We start from the raw sequence: 18,643 nt of genomic DNA, 5'->3' as shown, positions 1-18,643 counted from the left end.
CAAACAAAATATACAGTATTACACTATACACAGTCAGTTACAGTATACATAATCGACACATATACGATATGCTAAATAATATTCACACTAGACACAATACTCTATATACTCAGTCATATAGTACACATAATAGAATAGAATAATGGTAAGGTGCAGCAGTAGCAATAAGAAAATAGTGTTAGGTAAAGTGTCAGTAAACAGTATGTCCCAACATATACAATGCAGATCTCTACGAACCTGTAATCCCTTAAAATACCCTTACTTTTACATTAATTCACCCCTTAATTCATGCAAAAACCCCTTAAAATGAGTTAAGAGAGTTATTAATGGGGGAGACACCATCAAAACCACCTTAAACACCCCTTAATGTTTGACTGCTTACTTTCTAATTTAATGTAAAATTCAGGGAGACAGGAACTTTCCATTAATAACTCATTAATAACCTGTAAACCTGCACAAAAGGCAGGAAAAATCCCTTAATTACTAGTGTCTCCCAATCCCTTAAAAAGCTATGATACTAACCTTACTTTATTAAAGCTATGTTATTTTTAATGGATAATTAATGTTTATGTAATGGAGAAATTTAGGACATTTCAGGGATAAAATTAAGGGGTTCGGTTTCGTAGTGGATGTAGTTTTCAGCATATATGTATGTTGGTAGTTGTTCAGAGAAGAAGAAAAAAATTAGTTCAGTGTCCACATTATTGTTGAGCATACATACTGCCTGCCTGAGGCTAAAACTCTTGTTGAATCTGTTGTAAAGTGAAAAAAAAGTATAATAATAATAATAATAATAATAATCCCTTGGTCCGAGTTTTTGGAGGTCTGCAGACAGACCCTGTTGAATTTGCTTTGTCGCCACCTACAGACTACAGACTAAAGTGAAAATGTGTCAGGATCATTTTAACTGCGCCACATATGTTTTTTCTCGACACTGGACACAGACGACGGGACGTTTGAGGTGAATATTTATATTCAAACTGGTAAGTTACTGTTTATCAGAATACTGTTTATCAGAATACTGTTTATCAGCTGAAGGTCAACTATTTGTCAAAGTTAGTCGAAAGTAAAAATTCTTATGAATTATTATTTTTGAAATTGACCTAAGGTTAGTATGGATCAATAGTATACAGTATGCTCATAACCAGGGTGCGATTTGTAAAAAAACAAAACAGAGGGGGGGATATTTTTGGAATGTATTTTTGCCGGATGATATTTTACACAAGGAGGCGTGAAAATGAAAGTGCAAAGTGCAAACCCATACACATATTATTGTTCCCCAACAAATTCTATCCATATATGCCCATATATATCATATATGACCATATGCGTATGTCATATATGAGCCACACAGAGAGAGAGAAAGATTCTGAGTAGGAGAATGCCGTGTATGCATGCTTGCATACCTCCACGCATGCATACACTCATGCATGCTTGTAAATGTAATACATGCGTGCGTTAACATCCCTTTTCTACAAGCCTGATTTCTATTCTAGTGGAGTAAATGGGTTTACATATTGTCACCATATCGTACAGTAATGTGGGAATAGGAATAACGCACATCAGATAATCAGAGCTACTGGTGTGATCAATCGGGCCATTTTGGCTCAAAATATACAGCGGTGCTGGTGCGTAATGGCTGTGCGTAATACAGTGCCTGCTTTGGCTTGAATCTACAGTTTTATGCGTCTGGCTCGCAGATCAGCGGCGAAACTACCATATATGCAGGTAATGCAGCTGCATTGGGGCCCGCAACAGTTTAGGGCCCGCACTCCGCGGAATTCTGGGTTATGGTGATTATGGACACATGCGTAGGCTACTACTGCGTTAGAAGAGTTAGAAGTTAGAAGAGTTAAGACAGCAAGTAAGTGTCACCGATTTTGGTTTCATCTGTGTCAAGGTGCGCTGTCACTGGTTATGTTTTCATCTGTTATGGTGCTCCGACACCAGATTTTGTCAAGTATAGCACGGCGGTCTGTTTTCCTTTTCATTTCATTCAGGCGTCAACTGTGCCGTGCATTTCGCTGTTGCTGGTCGTTTTAAAGCTGCGTGCTTTCACTTCTTTCATTCGCTACTGACATTACGTTATGTTACCGTAACATTTTCTGCTGCAATGATCCAGTTTTCCAACAATGATCATTTAAGTTTATAAGTTTATATTTCTCAAACCAGGGACTGTCAACTTCACTGCTGTTCTCTGTAACACACCGCAGGAGACATGAGTCTCCACCAAGGTGAAACACCCAAGGGGGATGGACCAGATGGACCTGACAGTGGAGAGGAGGCTAGGTGAGTTAATGTTGTGTGTGTGTGTAACAGAGTTGAGGATATATATATTATAAAACTCTCACTTTACAGACAATAACATAATACTCAAACTAAAACTGCACTAGGCAATTTTGTGCTTTGGTGGCCCCAAATGGCAGTGAGAGGTAGGCTGTTTGAAATTTTGTGGTCTTCATTACCCAGTTGAAATGATATATCTTCTGATGCTGCATTAAGCGACTTCATCAGTGATGTAACCTGAGGTCATCGGGTGTTTCGGGTCTTCAACATCAGACACCCTCACCCAGGCGACCCAGCTGAGGTTGATCAACTTTTGCCCTAGTAACAAACCTGCTCTTTTTATCCATAACCACCGAGAGACTTTCTCAGCAGCCTCTGTTTTGTTGGAGATGGCCTGTCTCTTACTGTCCCCTGTGATGCTCAGTGCAGCGAAGGCCCTGCAGAGGGACCAACCTGCAAACCTTTTGGCAGCAGCTCAAGATGTACTTGAGAGTCTGCTCTGCTGGATCTGTTGTCCTCAATGGATGCCCTCACCTCTTTTTGGACCAGTTGCCGCTGCTCCTGGCAGGTGGTCTTGATCAATGCTGCATCTCTCAAGCTGCTGTCAAAAAACTTCCCCAGGCTTTTCACAGGCTTCTCAGATATTGAAGGTATTGACGTGCCTGAGATGGTGAAACGGAAATTGTCCATGACTCTCCGCTTCTTCAACTTCGACTTTATTATTATCCCGATTGAAATTTGGTTTGCAGCAGGCATTAAAACAAATCAGATCACATTAAAACATCGACAACAACAAACATCAGAAGTATACAACAGATTATATAGCACATTTCATACACTGAGGCAATTCAAAGTGCTTTATAGAGTAATAAAAAAAATACAGTAAAGGTAAAAGATTTACAATTAAAAGTGCAAAAGTACAGACAAGAGATACAAAAGATAAAAGACTTAAAAAGTAAACTAGTGCAGTTCAAATCAAGTGAAATAGAAAGATAAAAGAACACAACAAATACTCCCACTTTTATGCACATTGTGAGTGAACCCATATGTTTTTCTTTAATTTTCTTATCCCCTGTCCTTCCTGATTCTACTCTTGATCTGATATTTACGTCAGATCTCACTGCCTAAGGCAGACGAGAATCATAGATTCTCCTCTTGGTCCACAGATGGATGAGAATCATACAGGGTAAAGATAAAGTTCTGTCATCTATACTGAACAAAAATATAAACGCAACATTTTTGTTTTTGCTCCCATTTTTCATGAGTTGAAATAAAAGATCTAAGACTTTTTCTATGCACACAAAAGGCTTATTTCTCTCAAATTTTGTTCACAAATTTGTTTAAATCCATGTTAGTGAGCACTTCTCCTTTGCCGAGATAATCCATCCACCTGACAGGTGGATGGATTACAGGATGACAGGAAACGGGACAATTTTGAGGCGTTATTTATTTTAAGTGTTCTACCTTCATGAGGTAGACAAGGCTCATTAGAGGTTGGTATAATTTAGATGAATTAAACATTAATCTGGGCGCGCCCCGGTGGCTCACTGAGCAGAGCGCGTACCATATAAGGCTCAGTCCTTCCCCTTCCTGGGTTCGAATCTAACCCGCGGTCATTTGCTGCATGTCCTCCCCTCTCTCTCTCCCATACCTTCCTGTCTCTTTCTCACTATATGTATCTGTCAATAAAGCATGAAATGCCTGAAAATAAATCTTTAAAAAAACATTAATCTGAACTTTGTTAAACGTTTTTATGTGGATAAAACATGAGCCTTGGAATAATTTAGACAGCAGTCATCCTGCGTGGGAGGAGCCTCAACGCAAAGCTTCAAAGGTCAGTTCAATATGGCGCGTGCGAGGACGTTCCAACTGACAAGCCAGGTCCACTCGCCTCCTCGTTTCCTCCGTGACCTTTGACCGAGGAGTCGAGGAAGAGACACGAAGCGAGGAGACGAGGAGAAATTGTTACCAAATGGAATGCACCCCCGGTCTCACAAAAGTGATCTACAACTGATAAACAAACATGGAGGATACAAGATTACTTACAGCATATTAAGACCAAAATGCAATGTAAAAATGTGTTGTAAGAAGTCATTTAAATTATTTTTCAAGGCCTTCCAAAATCTTGGATGAAATGTGTTATGTTCTTTTCTGGGTAACAGGATCCAACAGAAACCAGCGTCTCCTCCTCCCAGCGGTGTGTCCATGAAGAGTGACTGGTCTATGGAACATCCTAAACCACTGTTTCCTATTGATAAAGGGTGAGAGAAGTAAAGTTAATTCTAGTGCTGTGCCAACTACTAATTATCTGCATTAAAGTTTACATATCATGTACTGTTCATGAATCTATTTTCAAATGTGTCTCAGAATAAGAACAATGTGATTTATATGTTTCAAACAAATGTAGTTTAGTTAATAGGATATTTCTTGAATTAATTTGAAGTTAAGTATGAATGGAAAGAGTACCAAAATATCTTACGCACGTTGAAGTAGAAGTAAAATTACTGGTGAAACAAGAAAACACTCCTCTCACACCCCCTTGAGTCAATCAGTGTAATTTTGAAAATGCTGGAACAGAGTGATGACAGACATCATTCCCCAACATTTTGTCAAAATCCGATCAGTGGTGTCCGAGGTATCGTATGTGACGGACAGACAGATCGGGGTCAATCCAAAAAAGCATAATATCTCCTTTAAATTTCTCTTAAAAGAGCTTTTGCAGCATAATCCAAGTGTTTTGCAGGGTGTGACCAGGCGTTTGACTGCTTGATGAGGTAAATATTGCATTTTTTGACCCACAGTGCAATTGTTTGGCTACAAAACACTTGGATTATGCTGCATGAGCTGTTTGGATAAATTTGATGTACATTTTGCATTTTATGCATTGATCATGTTTTAATGATGTACCCTTTTTAACAAAGGATTTTTAATGACTTTTGTACCAACAGATGAAGAGCCTTGTTTTTTCCCCCCTCGATTGGAGATCTGAGTTTTTGTACTTTTGGATAGTGACATGCTAGAAATCTCCAGTAGGACCTTATGTTGATCAAATAATTTAATGTTGTAAAATGACACAACTTTCCTTATTAGGAAACCAGGGAACTTGAAATGAATCTTCTACAAATCAGCCAAAGGCTTCTGCAAGCAATTTGAATTTGAGAAATGTGAAATCAATCTTCCAATGCAACTGCAGTGAAAACCAGTGTCAGCAGGAGTGTAAATTTGTCTATAAATGTTACTCCAACAGGCATTTCAGACATGGCAGTTCAACAAGGACCTAATGAAAATACTACAGGTTCTTAGACACATCAGGATATGGCTCATTTAAAAAGTACTCAAAATAAAAGTTTCTGAGTTTCTGAGTGACTTCAAAAACAAACATTGTAACATGATCTTGCCCATGCAATGCAAAAAAACAGAGTTCATACTAGGTTATTTTAATTTAAAAAAAAACATGAATCAACACAACAATTTACGGATGTGTTGTCTGTCTCAGGATAAGAATAATGTGATTTATGATGTTTCAAACAAATGTAGTTTAGTTAAGAAGATATTTCTTGAATGAATTTGAAGACCTTAGTAAGAGTGTAAAGAGTTAAATGTCTTACTCAAGTAGAAATACTGTTGCTATGTTGACATTTTACTTAAAGTCGAGATGAAATGAAAAATGCCTTTTTAACCCTTTTAGATCACATCCTCGGTCATATTGTGCACCTATTTAACAATATATGCCAAAAAAAATACAAAAAATCAATTTCTTTGTATTCTTATATCAAAATTCAATCATGTTTTCTTCCTGTAAAACAAAATATGCCGTGTGCTTACGTAAGCAGGACTCAACCAATTTCAACCAATAATATCATGACATCCACCCATCAATCAATCTTCAACTTTTAGCGCACAGAGCTAAGAGGCTAAGATTCATTAGTTAGCTAGCTAGCAACAGCACGGTACTTCGGTGTGTCTTCGGGTGTTATGACACGCCCACTTTTCAACGTTCAAATCAAATTCCTCCCAACGTTACGTCCCGCCTGTCTTTCCTGTTTCACTCGGAAATACGTCACGATACGGAAGTTAGATGCTCTCGAAATGCCGTTTCATCTCAACTTTAAGTAGAAAATTACTGGTGACAAAATAAACTTAAGTAAGAGTAACAAGTGAATCCTAGCTTACCGCTAGTTCCATACTTGCTAGCTGTGAGCATCTCAGATTACAACAAAGCCAAGACAGCTGACACACTAACCATAGACATAACCAACTATGCTGAACCTCCTAAAAATATGATTCTAAAATTCATTCATGATTTGATGTGTGATAGACCAGCCTCTCCTTCTCCCAGTGGTGTGTCCATGAAGAGCAACGAGTCCATGAGATTTCCTGTAAACTTCAGAGGAGAAATTCCTACTGATGAAGGGTGAGAGAGAGGAAAAGTCATTTCTAGTACTGAATTAAAGGATTTAAGCAGTTGTGTAGGGAAGGTTTGACCTTTGACCTCCTTACTATTGGTCACTTGTTATGTTGGTTATATACAGCAGGAATTGAGGCTTGCTCTACTGTTACACTCACTGTAAGTTGCTCTGGATAAGAGCATCAGAAGTGTAAAATGTCAAATGTAGCAGGATTAAATTAATTTCATTTTGCAGTATCAGGAAGAAAAGGAACCAAGGCACTCAACTTGAGGTAGAAAAAATTAAAATGCCTTTAATACATTGGCAAGTTCTAAATGTTGAACATGGTTGAAAAATAATAACAGGGAAAGAGGATAGAATACATATAAAATGTATATGTATTCTATCCTCTTTCCCTGTCACTACCTTAAATTGTATAGTGTTCTACTTCAGTGTTTATTGGCCTTGTATATATTTGAATCTGATGTTCACTTGATATGGCTATTTTAAGTTGATGCTGCCTGTTGTTACTCCTGCCTGTTCCCTCTAGGGGAGTGGCCTGCACTCCAATTGTCAGGTTGACAGTGATTGCTGAATGAGAACACCTGTTTCACCTTTGTCTCTCCTTTAAGTCTCTTACCATTGTGCTTTGTGTAAGCTCCCAGAAGAAGGCAAAACGCCGAAACGCGTCGGAGTCATTATTTTTCAACCATGTTCAACATTTAGAACTTGCCAATGTATTAAAGGCATTTTAATGTTTTCTACCTCAAGTTGAGTGCCTTGGTTCCTTTTCTTCCTGACCTATATATATCCTTTGCGAAAGAGCACCTTCTTGTTTTTTTATACAGTTTGATAGTTTCAAGAAGCTCTCCAGTCCTATTGCCTTTTTTCAGTTTGCAGTACGTTGAAGTATTTACCTCATGTGATAAGGAAAATCTGCTTTAGTTGAAAGCATTTTGTGCCAGTATGAAGTATATATTATGTGTTATTAATATATAAATGTATTTATAGATGCAAAGATGTAGGAGCGGGTGTTTCCGGTGGTCCGACGCCAAACTGGCAACTGACGCTGGACACGTTAAAGGTGGGTATGTTCAGAGAGAACGTCCTGTACCCAGAAGGTCACAGGTTCAGCCCTGTTGAAGTGTCCTTAAGCAAGACACTGAACCCTTACCTGCACTCCTGGCTTTTTCAACTTTTTTCGTTGCAGCGTGTGCCTGGTTCACATTGCCACCTATCCCATCATGCCATATACACGTGATTACTTGCTTCTCATAGACAATGAATGTAGGCAAACTGTTCGTCTTTTGAAATTGTATCCGATGTGAGGCACTAGTGTTTACTTTGGGCATGCTGTCTCAAAAGCATAATTCATAAACACCATCAAAAGGGAAAAGAAGCCTGTGCACCAGCCAGTTAGGACATCAAGCCTCAAAAAGCTTTTTAAAGGCAAGTTAAAACGTTGTGTAGTAAAATGACAATTCTTGTCCATATCAGGTGTTTCAATCCAAAGCCATTACTTTCCTGAAACAAGCACTGAGAAGACATACGAAGGCCCTTACTGCAGAGCACAAAGGACTGTTTGAGGAAGAGGAAGAGGAGGAAATGGTCGATGATGAACTGGTTGAGTCAGACGCTGAAGCCAGTGAAGGGGCTCTGAAGATCGCCCTCCATGTTTTGAGGACCATGAACGAGGATGGACTTGCTTACATGCTGGAGCAAAGTAAGAGATTGCATCTTTTCTTGGGAAGTGTTTGTGAGTGTGTGTGTGTGTGTGTTATAGATGGTGAGAGAGGTCAATTCAGAAGTAAATTCTAGTACTGAATCAAAGGATTTGAACAGCTGTTTGGGGAGGGGTTGACCCTTGACCTCCTTACTGTTGGCAAGGGTTAGGGTTTAGGGTTCTACTGTTAGACTCAGTAGAAGTCACTCTGTAAATGTGTGTGTAGTATGTTGACTGCTGCAGCCAACTGATGCCCACTAAAGTTAGTGTTTTTTGTTGCAGTCCCTTTACACACAATACTGGTTTAAGTCTGTACTCTGTCCATTGGATAGGATATGAAACACATTTGTCTTACATCAGTGGTTGAGTTGTGAAAATGAGAATATGTCCCACTGAAATACTGATCCACTATTTGTCTGAGCAAATGCCCAACTTGCATTGTTGATGAAATGTAATGTAAAACATCCTTTTTGGTACTGGCACTGGCTTTTTTGGTACTGGCACATTATTTATACAGTTATTTTACATTGGCTCATACAGGTATTTTTTTCTGCGTCCACTGTATATTAAGCAGCACAAAGCTAAAATCACAACATGAGTACATTTTAACGGTTTCTGTAACCAAATATTCAGTGCAATACAAATGTTTTTTTTCATTGGCCAGTAATGGTTCTTTTCAATAACTGGGGTCATCCTACCTCGTAAGATAAGAGAAAAAAAGGACTTCTTATTAATGTGACTAATGTCTGTGCTGTTAGGTCATTACGGAGAACTTGTCATGTACCAAAGGAAACTAAAACCTTCCCTGAAGAAGAAATGCGAGTGCTTGCCTGAAGGAATAGCAAAGCAAGGAAATACCACACCTCTCAACAAGATCTATACAGAACTCTACATCATCGAGGGAGGCAGTGGAGAGATCAATAATGAACATGAGGTGAGAGAGATTGAGACAGCCTTCAACAGACCAAGGACTTTGGAAACTGCAATCAAGTGTGAGGACATCTTCAGGCCTTTACCCAGACAAGCCAAACCAATCAGAACGGTGCTCACCAAAGGAATAGCTGGCATCGGCAAAACCGTGTTAACACAGAAGTTCATGCTGGACTGGTCGGAGGAGAACGCCAATCAAGACATCCAGCTCCTGTTTTCACTTCCTTTCAGGGAGTTGAATTTGCTAAAAACAGAAAAAAGAAGTTTGATGGAACTCCTGTATGACCTCTTTATCGAGCTGGAAGCCTCTGGAATCAAAGACCTGGAGAGGTACAGCGTTCTGTTTGTGCTGGATGGTCTCGATGAGTGTCGACTCCCTCTGGATTTCCAGGGCAACAAGCCCTGTTGTGACGCCACACAGTCGGCCTCAGTGGATGTGTTGCTGACAAACCTCATTGCAGGAAACCTGCTGCCAAAAGCTCGTCTCTGGATAACCTCCCGACCTGCTGCAGCCGGCTGCATCCCTCTGCAGTACGTTGACCGGGTGACTGAGGTACGAGGCTTCAATGACCCACAGAAGGAGCAATACTTCCACAAGAATATTGATGATGTGAACTTAGCCAGAAGAGTAATCACACACATAAAGTCAACAAGAAGCCTCTACATCATGTGCCATGTGCCAGTGTTTTGCTGGATTTCTTCCATCGTTCTGGGAAAAAAGTGTGCAGAATCAAAAAAAGGAGAAATGCCGAAGACTTTGACTCAGATGTACATCCACTTTCTGGCATTTCAGACCACACAGATGCATCACAAGTACCATGAACAGCTGGAATTGGACAAGGACAAGGGAATTGGACAAGGGAGCAATAAGATCATAATGTCACTTGGAAAGTTGGCGTTTCAGCAGCTGGAGAAAGGCAACCTGATCTTCTATGAGGAAGACCTGAGAAACTGCGGTATCGATGTCAGAGAAGCATCTGTCTACTCAGGAGTATGCACTCAGGTCTTCAGGGAAGAGACCTGGTTGCGTCATAAAGTCTTCTGCTTTGTGCATCTGAGCATCCAAGAGTTTCTCGCAGCTTTGTACGTCTACCTGATGTTCAGGATCCACGGTGTAAACCTGATGATCAAACACGGCACCTCGACCGAGCCTCAGATGTCCAAACCCACGCCTGTAGCCGGTCTGCACAAGGCTGCAGTGGATAGAGCCTTACAAAGTGACAACGGCCACCTGGATCTCTTCCTCCGTTTCCTCCTCGGACTCTCTCTGGAGTCCAATCAGCCTCTGTTGAGAGACTTGATACAGGTAGAAGCCAGCGGCTCGCAAAGTCACGAGGAAACCATCATGTACATCAAGGAGAAGATCAGGGAGAATCCACATCCAGAGAGGTGCATCAATCTGTTCCACTGTCTGAATGAGTTAAATGACCACTCTCTGAAGGAGGAGATCCAGAACTACTTGGGCTCAGAACAAGACTCGTCGATGGACCACTGCTCCCCTGCACAGTGGTCAGCTCTGGTCTTTGTGTTGCTGACCTCAGAGGAGAAGCTGGAGGAGTTTGACTTGAAGAAATACTCCAAAACAGAAGAGGGTCTTCTGAGGCTCCTACCAGTTGTCAAAGCATCCAGATCAGCAATGCAAGTATCTCTGTAAATCATTCATTAGTCATTTTGACTTTTCCCAGGTCATTCCACCTTAATGTACCATGAATCCCACTATGGCCCCAGTGGGAAGGGAAGTAGAATTGTTAGTGCCATGCTGTACACATTGAGCTATACTGAACAGATGACCTGACACTCAGACTGAGCAATTTATATTCAGATGCTGGCAGGTCTTGAAATCTAAGAATATGCATGTTGTCTTTATCCACTTAATCCCTTTATTAGGGCAGATACAATTAGCATAGAAGAAATGTATTCCCTGACAGGCAACACTGTTTTAATCTCAACTCCATTTAATGATATTGTGACAATAACAAACTGTGAATTGTGTATTCAATATTAGACCATATTGTTACACCTCTAGACCTGAGATATGACACCCTATTGTCATCATGGATCGCAAATTTAAATTGCAAATCGAATTTGTCTTTCTCTGTCAGGCTGAATGATTGTAGTCTCACTGGAAACTGCTGTGAGGCGCTGTCCTCCACTCTCACCTCAACATCTTGTGAACTGAGTGATTTAAACCTAAGTGACAACAACAACTTACAAGATTCAGGAATTGAGCTTCTCTGCATTGGACTCGGGAGCCCATCTTGCAGACTGAAGACACTAAGGTGAATAAGTGCTGTACCTGATAATGATGATGTCTCTTTAAGTACAATATTCTCAAAATGCAGTTGGGTTGCAATACTTTAGCAGGACTTAGTACAAGTGTATTCTCTTGCAAATAATAGATTGTAATTTTAGTTCTACAAACATTTCTTGGAGGAAGATCTGCTCTGGAGGAAGAAATAATCTCATTGGTTGTGTTAAACCTCAGTCGGCAGACCCAAAGAGATACAGTTTTTTTTGGAGCACAAGTTGGCTAACTGGTCAACTTTTTAAAGGAATAGTTCACACAAAATGAAAATGTGTTAATTATTAAAATAAGTTAATTATCTACTGAATTGAAATTGAATTGAAATGTTTTATTAGCAGTACAATACATATTCAGTACAAGGTATCCAACCAATTCAACAATTAATACATGAGTCAATACTACACTATACAGCATAAAACCGTAGGTATGCACAAACGGCTAAAACCTATACCTAAATTAGTCAAAATCAATCGGCTTAACCACATGTTCTCCTAACCCAGTCACAATTACCCTAGCAATGCACGAACAACTAAAACAAACAAGTTGGGTATTTAGGACCTACTGCAAACTCAACCGATTTAATAGTTATACTTAGGTCCAGCTGCTACTCAGCCAGCTCTTTAAGGAGGACTTAAAGTTTCCAATAGAGCTAATCGACTTAAGGCTTGCAGGTAACCCATTCCACATAACTGCTGCTGAGTATAAAAACGAGTCTTTCCCATACAGCTTTTGAATCTGCATGGCACAAAATCAGTGGAGCTCCCTCTAGTGGGATAACTGTGTACATCGCTAACCCGAGAAAAATAATTACATAGATATTTGGGTACCACACTTCTTTCCTAATGTGATCTGTTAGATAGAGCAGTCAGGTATCTGTAGAATGAGATTTTCTGAAACCAGATTGGAATTCATACAGAAGATTGTGTGATGATAAATAACTGTCTATTTGTTCGTGTATGACCCTTTCTATTACCTTTGATAAAGAACACAGAATGGAGACAGGACGATAGTTACCATGTTCTAATTTGCTTCCCTTTTTGTATAGAGGAGTTACTCTCGCCAGTTTGAATTCGTGAGGAAAATTGCCTTGTTCAATGGACAAGTTTGTTATATAGGTTATGCAGGGAGTGATGACTTCAGCGGCATCTCGTAAAAATCTGGTGGCAATGTTATCATGACCTGTTGCTTTGGAGCGGTTCAGGGCTTTAAGCTTTTGAAGTACATTATCGTCAGACACTTTAACAAAAGAAAATGCATCAGCCTGGACTCCTTTCTGTTGGTAAAACAACTGTACATGTCTTTCTCCATAGCACCCTGAGTGACTAGGCAACTTATTTACCAGTGTGTTGGCTATAGTTGTAAAATAATTATTTAAACTGTTTGCTACTTTGAATTTGTCAGATGTAATTGTGCCTCCTATATCCAGGTTAAGGTTGTGTGTTTTTGTCTTAAGTCTGTTACTGTACCCTAGCTGTTTCAAAGACTTCCATAGTTTTCGTGGGTCGTTCTTATTCTCTGCTATCTTCTCATTGAAGAATTCTGTCTTGGCTTTCTTTATCATTCGATTCACCTCAGTTTTTTATATTCGCTGAACAACTGTTCATCCCTAGATTTCCTATATTTGGTAAAATAGTCATTTCTTGACTTAATGGCCTTTAAAATATCAGCGTTAATCCAAGGTTCTGTTCTGATTTTAATTCTGACTAATTTAACTGGGGCAAGTTTGTCAACAGCTGCCAAAAACAATGATTTAAAACATCCCCAAGCTTTATCCACCTCTGCGCATTTAAAAACTGGAGACAAATCCATATTCCTTAAAGATCTAGTCAGTGCCTCGCTACTGTAATCTTTTAGAGATCTGATTGAGTTATGACAATTAAATACAGACTTCTGAATCTTCCGTGTGCAAAAAAGAATAGAGTGATCACTAAGGCCATAGTCTATAACCCCGCTTTTTGAGATTTTGGATTGGTCTGATACAAAAACTAGGTCAATGATGGTTTGGGTAGAAGCACAAACCCTTGTGAACTGTGTAATCTGCTGATGTAAATCAAATAGATGGCAAAAATTCCTTAGAGTTTTGCAAATAGGAGAGTCTTTCTTTAGGACATTGGTGTTAAAGTCTCCAATCATAATCACCTCAGATTTAACAAAGTCAACAGAGTTTGAGCAGGTCTCTTCTAATAGTTCATAGAAGTTGTTTTGATCCGGCGGTCTGTAACAGGCTCCAATTACTCATCCTCATGTCAGCTGATACACTGGTGAAATTTGTATGTCAAAATAACACATAGCGAGCTAGCTAGCACTGCTCCGTAGCAACCTTCTCCAAAAACAACTGGAGTGAATGGAGACCGTTTCTTCAGAGTTCCAAAAATGGCCAAAAACTGACCATAAAATGGCTCCCAAAACAGCATAATCCAAGTGTCCTGAAGCCAAACGGTAGTATTGTGGGTCCAAAAGTCCAATATTTACCTCAGCCATGCCACTGCCAAACTCCACCTCCGCAGAGATGGGGATGGATGAGCTGGCGTGACGCTGACATGGTCCTGGAGGCTCTGCCGTCACAAGGAAGAAAAAGAAAATAACAAAATCAGATTTAGGAGGTTTTTACCAGTCAGCAATGAAATGTGGGCTATATGAGAGCATTCTCTGTTTTTCCCCTTCAGGCTGAACAGATGCAGTCTCACCCAGGGGTGCTGTGAAAAGCTGGCTTCAGTACTGAGCTGTGACTCGTCACATCTTAGAGAGCTGGACTTGAGTGACAACGACATTGAAGACTCAGGAGTGAAGCTGCTCTCCACTGGACTGGGAAATTTGTGCTGTAAACTGGAAACCCTCAGGTATCATTATCCTCATATCCTGCAGAGATTAAAGAAATAATCTGGGAGTCATTTTGGTTTAGGCTTTAGGCAATGAGTTGAGACCAAACTCTGCTGCTCGACAGGTTGTCGTTCTGTGGTATTACGGAGGAGGGTTGTGGTTTCTTGGCTTCGGCTGTGAGGTCCAACCCATCCCACCTGAGAGAGCTGGATCTGAGCTACAACCACCCAGGAGACTCTGGAGTGAAGCTCATCTCTGAGGCTGTGAAGGAAGCACACTGTGACTTAACCAAACTCAGGTAAAGTCCATAATCTAGTGTGATTATTCTTTTATTTCTTTTATTAACAATATTGATGTCACATGAGGCAGATTCAGATGTGACACCAGTAGGCCAGGCAGGCTTTTATGTTCACTGCCTCAATAATGTCCAGACTAACAGCACATGTTCCTATCTATTTCACAGTGTGGACCACAATGCAGAATACTGGTTAAAATCAAGACTGAGAAAATGTAAGTTGTGAAAACTTAACAAATATTAGTTATGAATTGTTGTCTCTAAGTTGATGTTTTTGTTGCTGAAAATGAACAAACACAGTTTTGAAAAGTAAATAAACCAGTGACTGCTGGTCATTTTAACCAAGTAATCAGACTGGTCAAAGATGTGTTCCAACTGTGTTTCCAACTGTAATTCACATAGGCACGGCTAGTAGGGATGTAACAATACATTCAGCTAGTTGGTTCGAAATGTGATGCGGTTCAATATTATGACGATATTTTGAGCAGAATCTGAATGAAGACAGTTATTACTGAAAAAAAATCCTTTTTTATTTCTGAGGGAAAACAAAAACAAAAGCATAAAAAAACCATAAACTCAGTGACTACACGATTCTTCAACTTAAAACATTTTAAGACCTTTTAAATGCTACTTCAAATAAAATTAAGACTTATTTCAACCCCACATATGCTTGAAGAGGAAAAAAGAAACCAAAGTTTTTATCTGCGCAACTGGGTAAATTTCTTGCTAGAAAAATAATGAAAAGAGAAGCAGCTCTGTTTTCCAGACCTTGCAGCATTTTTACCTTTATTAGCGTCGTTAAGAGAGACAGGAAAGACGTGACAACTGACAAAGGTCCCAGAGCGGATTTGAACCCATGAAGTCGCAGTTACATGGCATGTACCTTAGACCACTGAGCCACCAGGACACCCCTGCATTGCAAAATTTCGTGTCACATACTTTTGTTACATCCCCGACGGCTAGCCAATGCTTTATTGATTACCATGCCAATTCTTGTGGTAACCAGGGAGCTATAGTGGTGTTTTGGCTTTTGCCTGTCTACACTACTTGAAGAAAACTCTTCATAAAGTACATGTGCTTTGGTAACTGCCAGAATACCTAAATGTGCAGTCTTAACTGTGATTATGGGAGCTTTGAGATCACCTTCATCACCCTCTCAGGTATTACTGCTATAATAAATTCTGTCTAATTCCTTGACTTCTTCCTGCCGTCAGATGCGTGTGAGCTCACAGTGGATCCTAACACAGCCCACAAACTCCTCATCCTCTCTGATGGGAACAGGAAGGTCACCCATGAGAGAGAAGAGCAGCCATATCCTGATCACCCAGACAGATTTGACAACTGCATACAAGTCCTGTTCCAAGAAGGCTTGACTGGCCGCTGCTACTGGGAGGCTGAGTGGGAAGGGAACTGGGCCGGGCTCGGAGTTGCATACAAGGGCATCAGTCGCAAGGGGGTTGGAAATGATTGTATGATGGGGTACAATCAAATGTCTTGGGGTCTGCACTGTTCTGCTTATGCCTGCTATGCATGTCACAACTTTAAGAGCATTCCCCTTCAAGTCCCTTTGGCTGGTTCTTGTAGATTGGCCATTTACCTGGACTGTCCGGCCGGCATCCTGTCCTTCTACAGAGTTTCCTCTGGCAGGTCGCTGACACACTTGTACACCTTCTACACCACATTCACTGAGCCTCTCTACCCAGTTTTTCAAGTCTGGGAATGTGGCTCCTCGTTGAAATTGTGTCAGTTGAAGTAGCTTGGCGTTTCCTTGACAGCACAAAGGATTGGACTCTGTTGTATTAAGTCCTCTTAAACTGTGACTTGGGTGAGTCAATGTTTTTGATTGGCTGGAAGGGCCAATTAATTTCAGATAACATCAACGCTTTGACATAACAGACATCATCTCTCTAAAATAATGCTCCTGCAAGAGTTCTTCTCAGACATCAGCTGAGGCATTCTCTGATCAGTTGCAGCTATTGCACTGTTGCTGCCAAATGTACATGTATACACATAGAGCCGATTCAGACTGTGTAAAATGAAGTGGATCATAGTGTACACCGATTGAGATCTGCATGTTTGAGCTGTTCCTACTCAGACTTGGACTAGTTGGTGTGCACACTGAGTATTTGCCTTCACACAATTTTATTCTTTAATTACAATTTTATAACTTTAGCTTCTTTGTCGTTTCCAATGGTATGGCGAAAACTCAGATCATGGGATCTTCAACTTTTCATGTCTATCTGCTGAGACATTGCCTTCAAACCCAATGAATTATTGAGCCTCAAGCTCAATGAATTATTTTTAAGGATCCGATTCAGATCTCGACTTAAGCTCTGTACAGTGTTGCTTAAGTCATTTTCTATGCTCCGCCCTACTACACCAATTCCAACCCTGGAATTATGTTTGTTAGTTTGGAGAAGAGCATCCTCCTGTAAGATGTGATCTTGAGGTGATGAATATGTAAATCAAGGCGTCTTCACATTACGATACATGGATTCTGACACTGACTTAAGTCCATTGTACACACCTTTCTTTACGCACCAGAAACCATATAAAGTGTCCTGGTGCTCCGTTGGTTTCATGATTGCCATGGTCATGAATGAATGAAACAAAGACATCATCTCCGTTTATATTTTGACCACAGTTCATTCTTTTCTATTTAAGTTTGCCAATTAGCTAACTTGAGCTCAGAAAAACTGTGGTACTTCGGCTTTTTTTAATTTTTTTATCTGAGGAATAATATACAAGTTTATACACTCTTGGTCTTGAATCATGGGGTTGGGACAGTTATTTTCAAAATATGATTTACTTCTAAGTACTGATTACCTGCTAAAAACACGCTGTAGCAATAGTGTCACTAATATCGTAGTGTTATTTACTGTAGGTGTGACTCAGGTCCCCTTCACACCTGGCAATTCATCTTGTACCCATGTTTGTAGATATGGCTAAAATGGATTATATTTAGGCTACATCTGATTTGATAATGTGATACTGTGTCTCTGGTATAAACACTGAAACCAGTTTTCCCTTTCCCTCACCAGCTATCATGTCAATATGTCATGCACATCACTTCCTCCCGTTATGTTTATTTCTTTTAAATTTGACAGTAAACAGATAGTCTCACTAGTTCTCCATCCAAGAGCATCTTCACAATCCATTTTTGACAAGTATATTTCTATCTGAGCTGCCTGTCACCTGTTTGAGCTGGTTTGGGAGACTGAAGCTTCAGTGTGTTTTTAGTGTATTTACACCTGAAGCATACATTTGAAGCATTTCTGCTCCAGTCAGGATGGATGTTACTGCCAGGTGGGAAAGTACAGCAGAGAAGACGTTAGTTCAGCTTGGTTTCATTCTGTGTGGCTCGTATGTGATGTGATATGTGACCGAGTATAAGCAGCAGCTGTTCTGTAATGTTTGCATTTGTTTATGGTCATGTTCATCTATAAATGATTGATTATACCAGTAGTTATTTTGGCACTTGATTATCATGACACAACACATTATAACCAGCACTTATATTGTGATTGTACCAACTCTAAATAAAGTTTGTTTTAAATTAATAATTATATCTGTTGTCAGTCTCTATTAAACTAACAGGGTGCCGAACAAAACTTATATTGTGCTCAGGTATAGGTAGAAGTAGTAAGTATTAGTATACTTGCTCGAAGCAGGACTGAGGCTGATGGGAGACATGAACAGGCAGAGAGAGGCGGAGGTGCTGCAGGGCTTGTCTCTGGGCACGGAGGAGTACCAGCTCCCTCCCAGCGACCTGAGGCGGTTCTTCAACGACGGGACAGCGCCCCAACTCCTCCCGGAGGTGGTGGGTCTGGTCCCAGACTGGGCCCGGCTGCCTCTCACCCAGGGCCGGCTGACCGAAGACATCCTGGACGTGCTGC

At 40.3% G+C, this 18,643-nt stretch overlaps 1 protein-coding gene across 3 annotated transcripts; it reads left to right on the top strand.

Moving 5' to 3' along the window:
• Window positions 1–891: 891 nt before the first annotated feature.
• Window positions 892–18,313, top strand: LOC139918711 (NACHT, LRR and PYD domains-containing protein 3-like). Of its 3 annotated transcripts, none has more exons than XM_078287406.1 (12): window positions 892–983; window positions 2,173–2,289; window positions 4,449–4,547; window positions 6,605–6,700; window positions 7,686–7,758; window positions 8,172–8,397; window positions 9,156–10,965; window positions 11,430–11,606; window positions 14,299–14,472; window positions 14,577–14,750; window positions 14,916–14,962; window positions 15,962–18,313. In XM_078287406.1, exons 2-12 carry the CDS (start codon window positions 2,219–2,221, stop codon window positions 16,501–16,503), a joined length of 3,489 nt encoding a protein of 1,162 aa, XP_078143532.1. In that variant the 5' UTR covers window positions 892–983; window positions 2,173–2,218; the 3' UTR covers window positions 16,504–18,313. The 3 variants fall into 3 exon arrangements, with proteins under 3 accessions (XP_078143532.1, XP_078143533.1, XP_078143534.1); XM_078287407.1 differs by having other exon boundaries at window positions 957–983; window positions 2,214–2,289; XM_078287408.1 differs by lacking the exons at window positions 892–983; window positions 2,173–2,289 and adding an exon at window positions 4,104–4,120.
• Window positions 18,314–18,643: the final 330 nt, after the last annotated feature.

Source organism: Centroberyx gerrardi, chromosome 12 (genome assembly GCF_048128805.1).
Source record: "Centroberyx gerrardi isolate f3 chromosome 12, fCenGer3.hap1.cur.20231027, whole genome shotgun sequence".
Lineage (NCBI taxonomy): Eukaryota > Metazoa > Chordata > Actinopteri > Beryciformes > Berycidae > Centroberyx > Centroberyx gerrardi.
The sequence above is the reverse complement of the archived record's forward strand: the minus strand, read 5'-3'. Positions and strand labels throughout refer to the sequence as shown.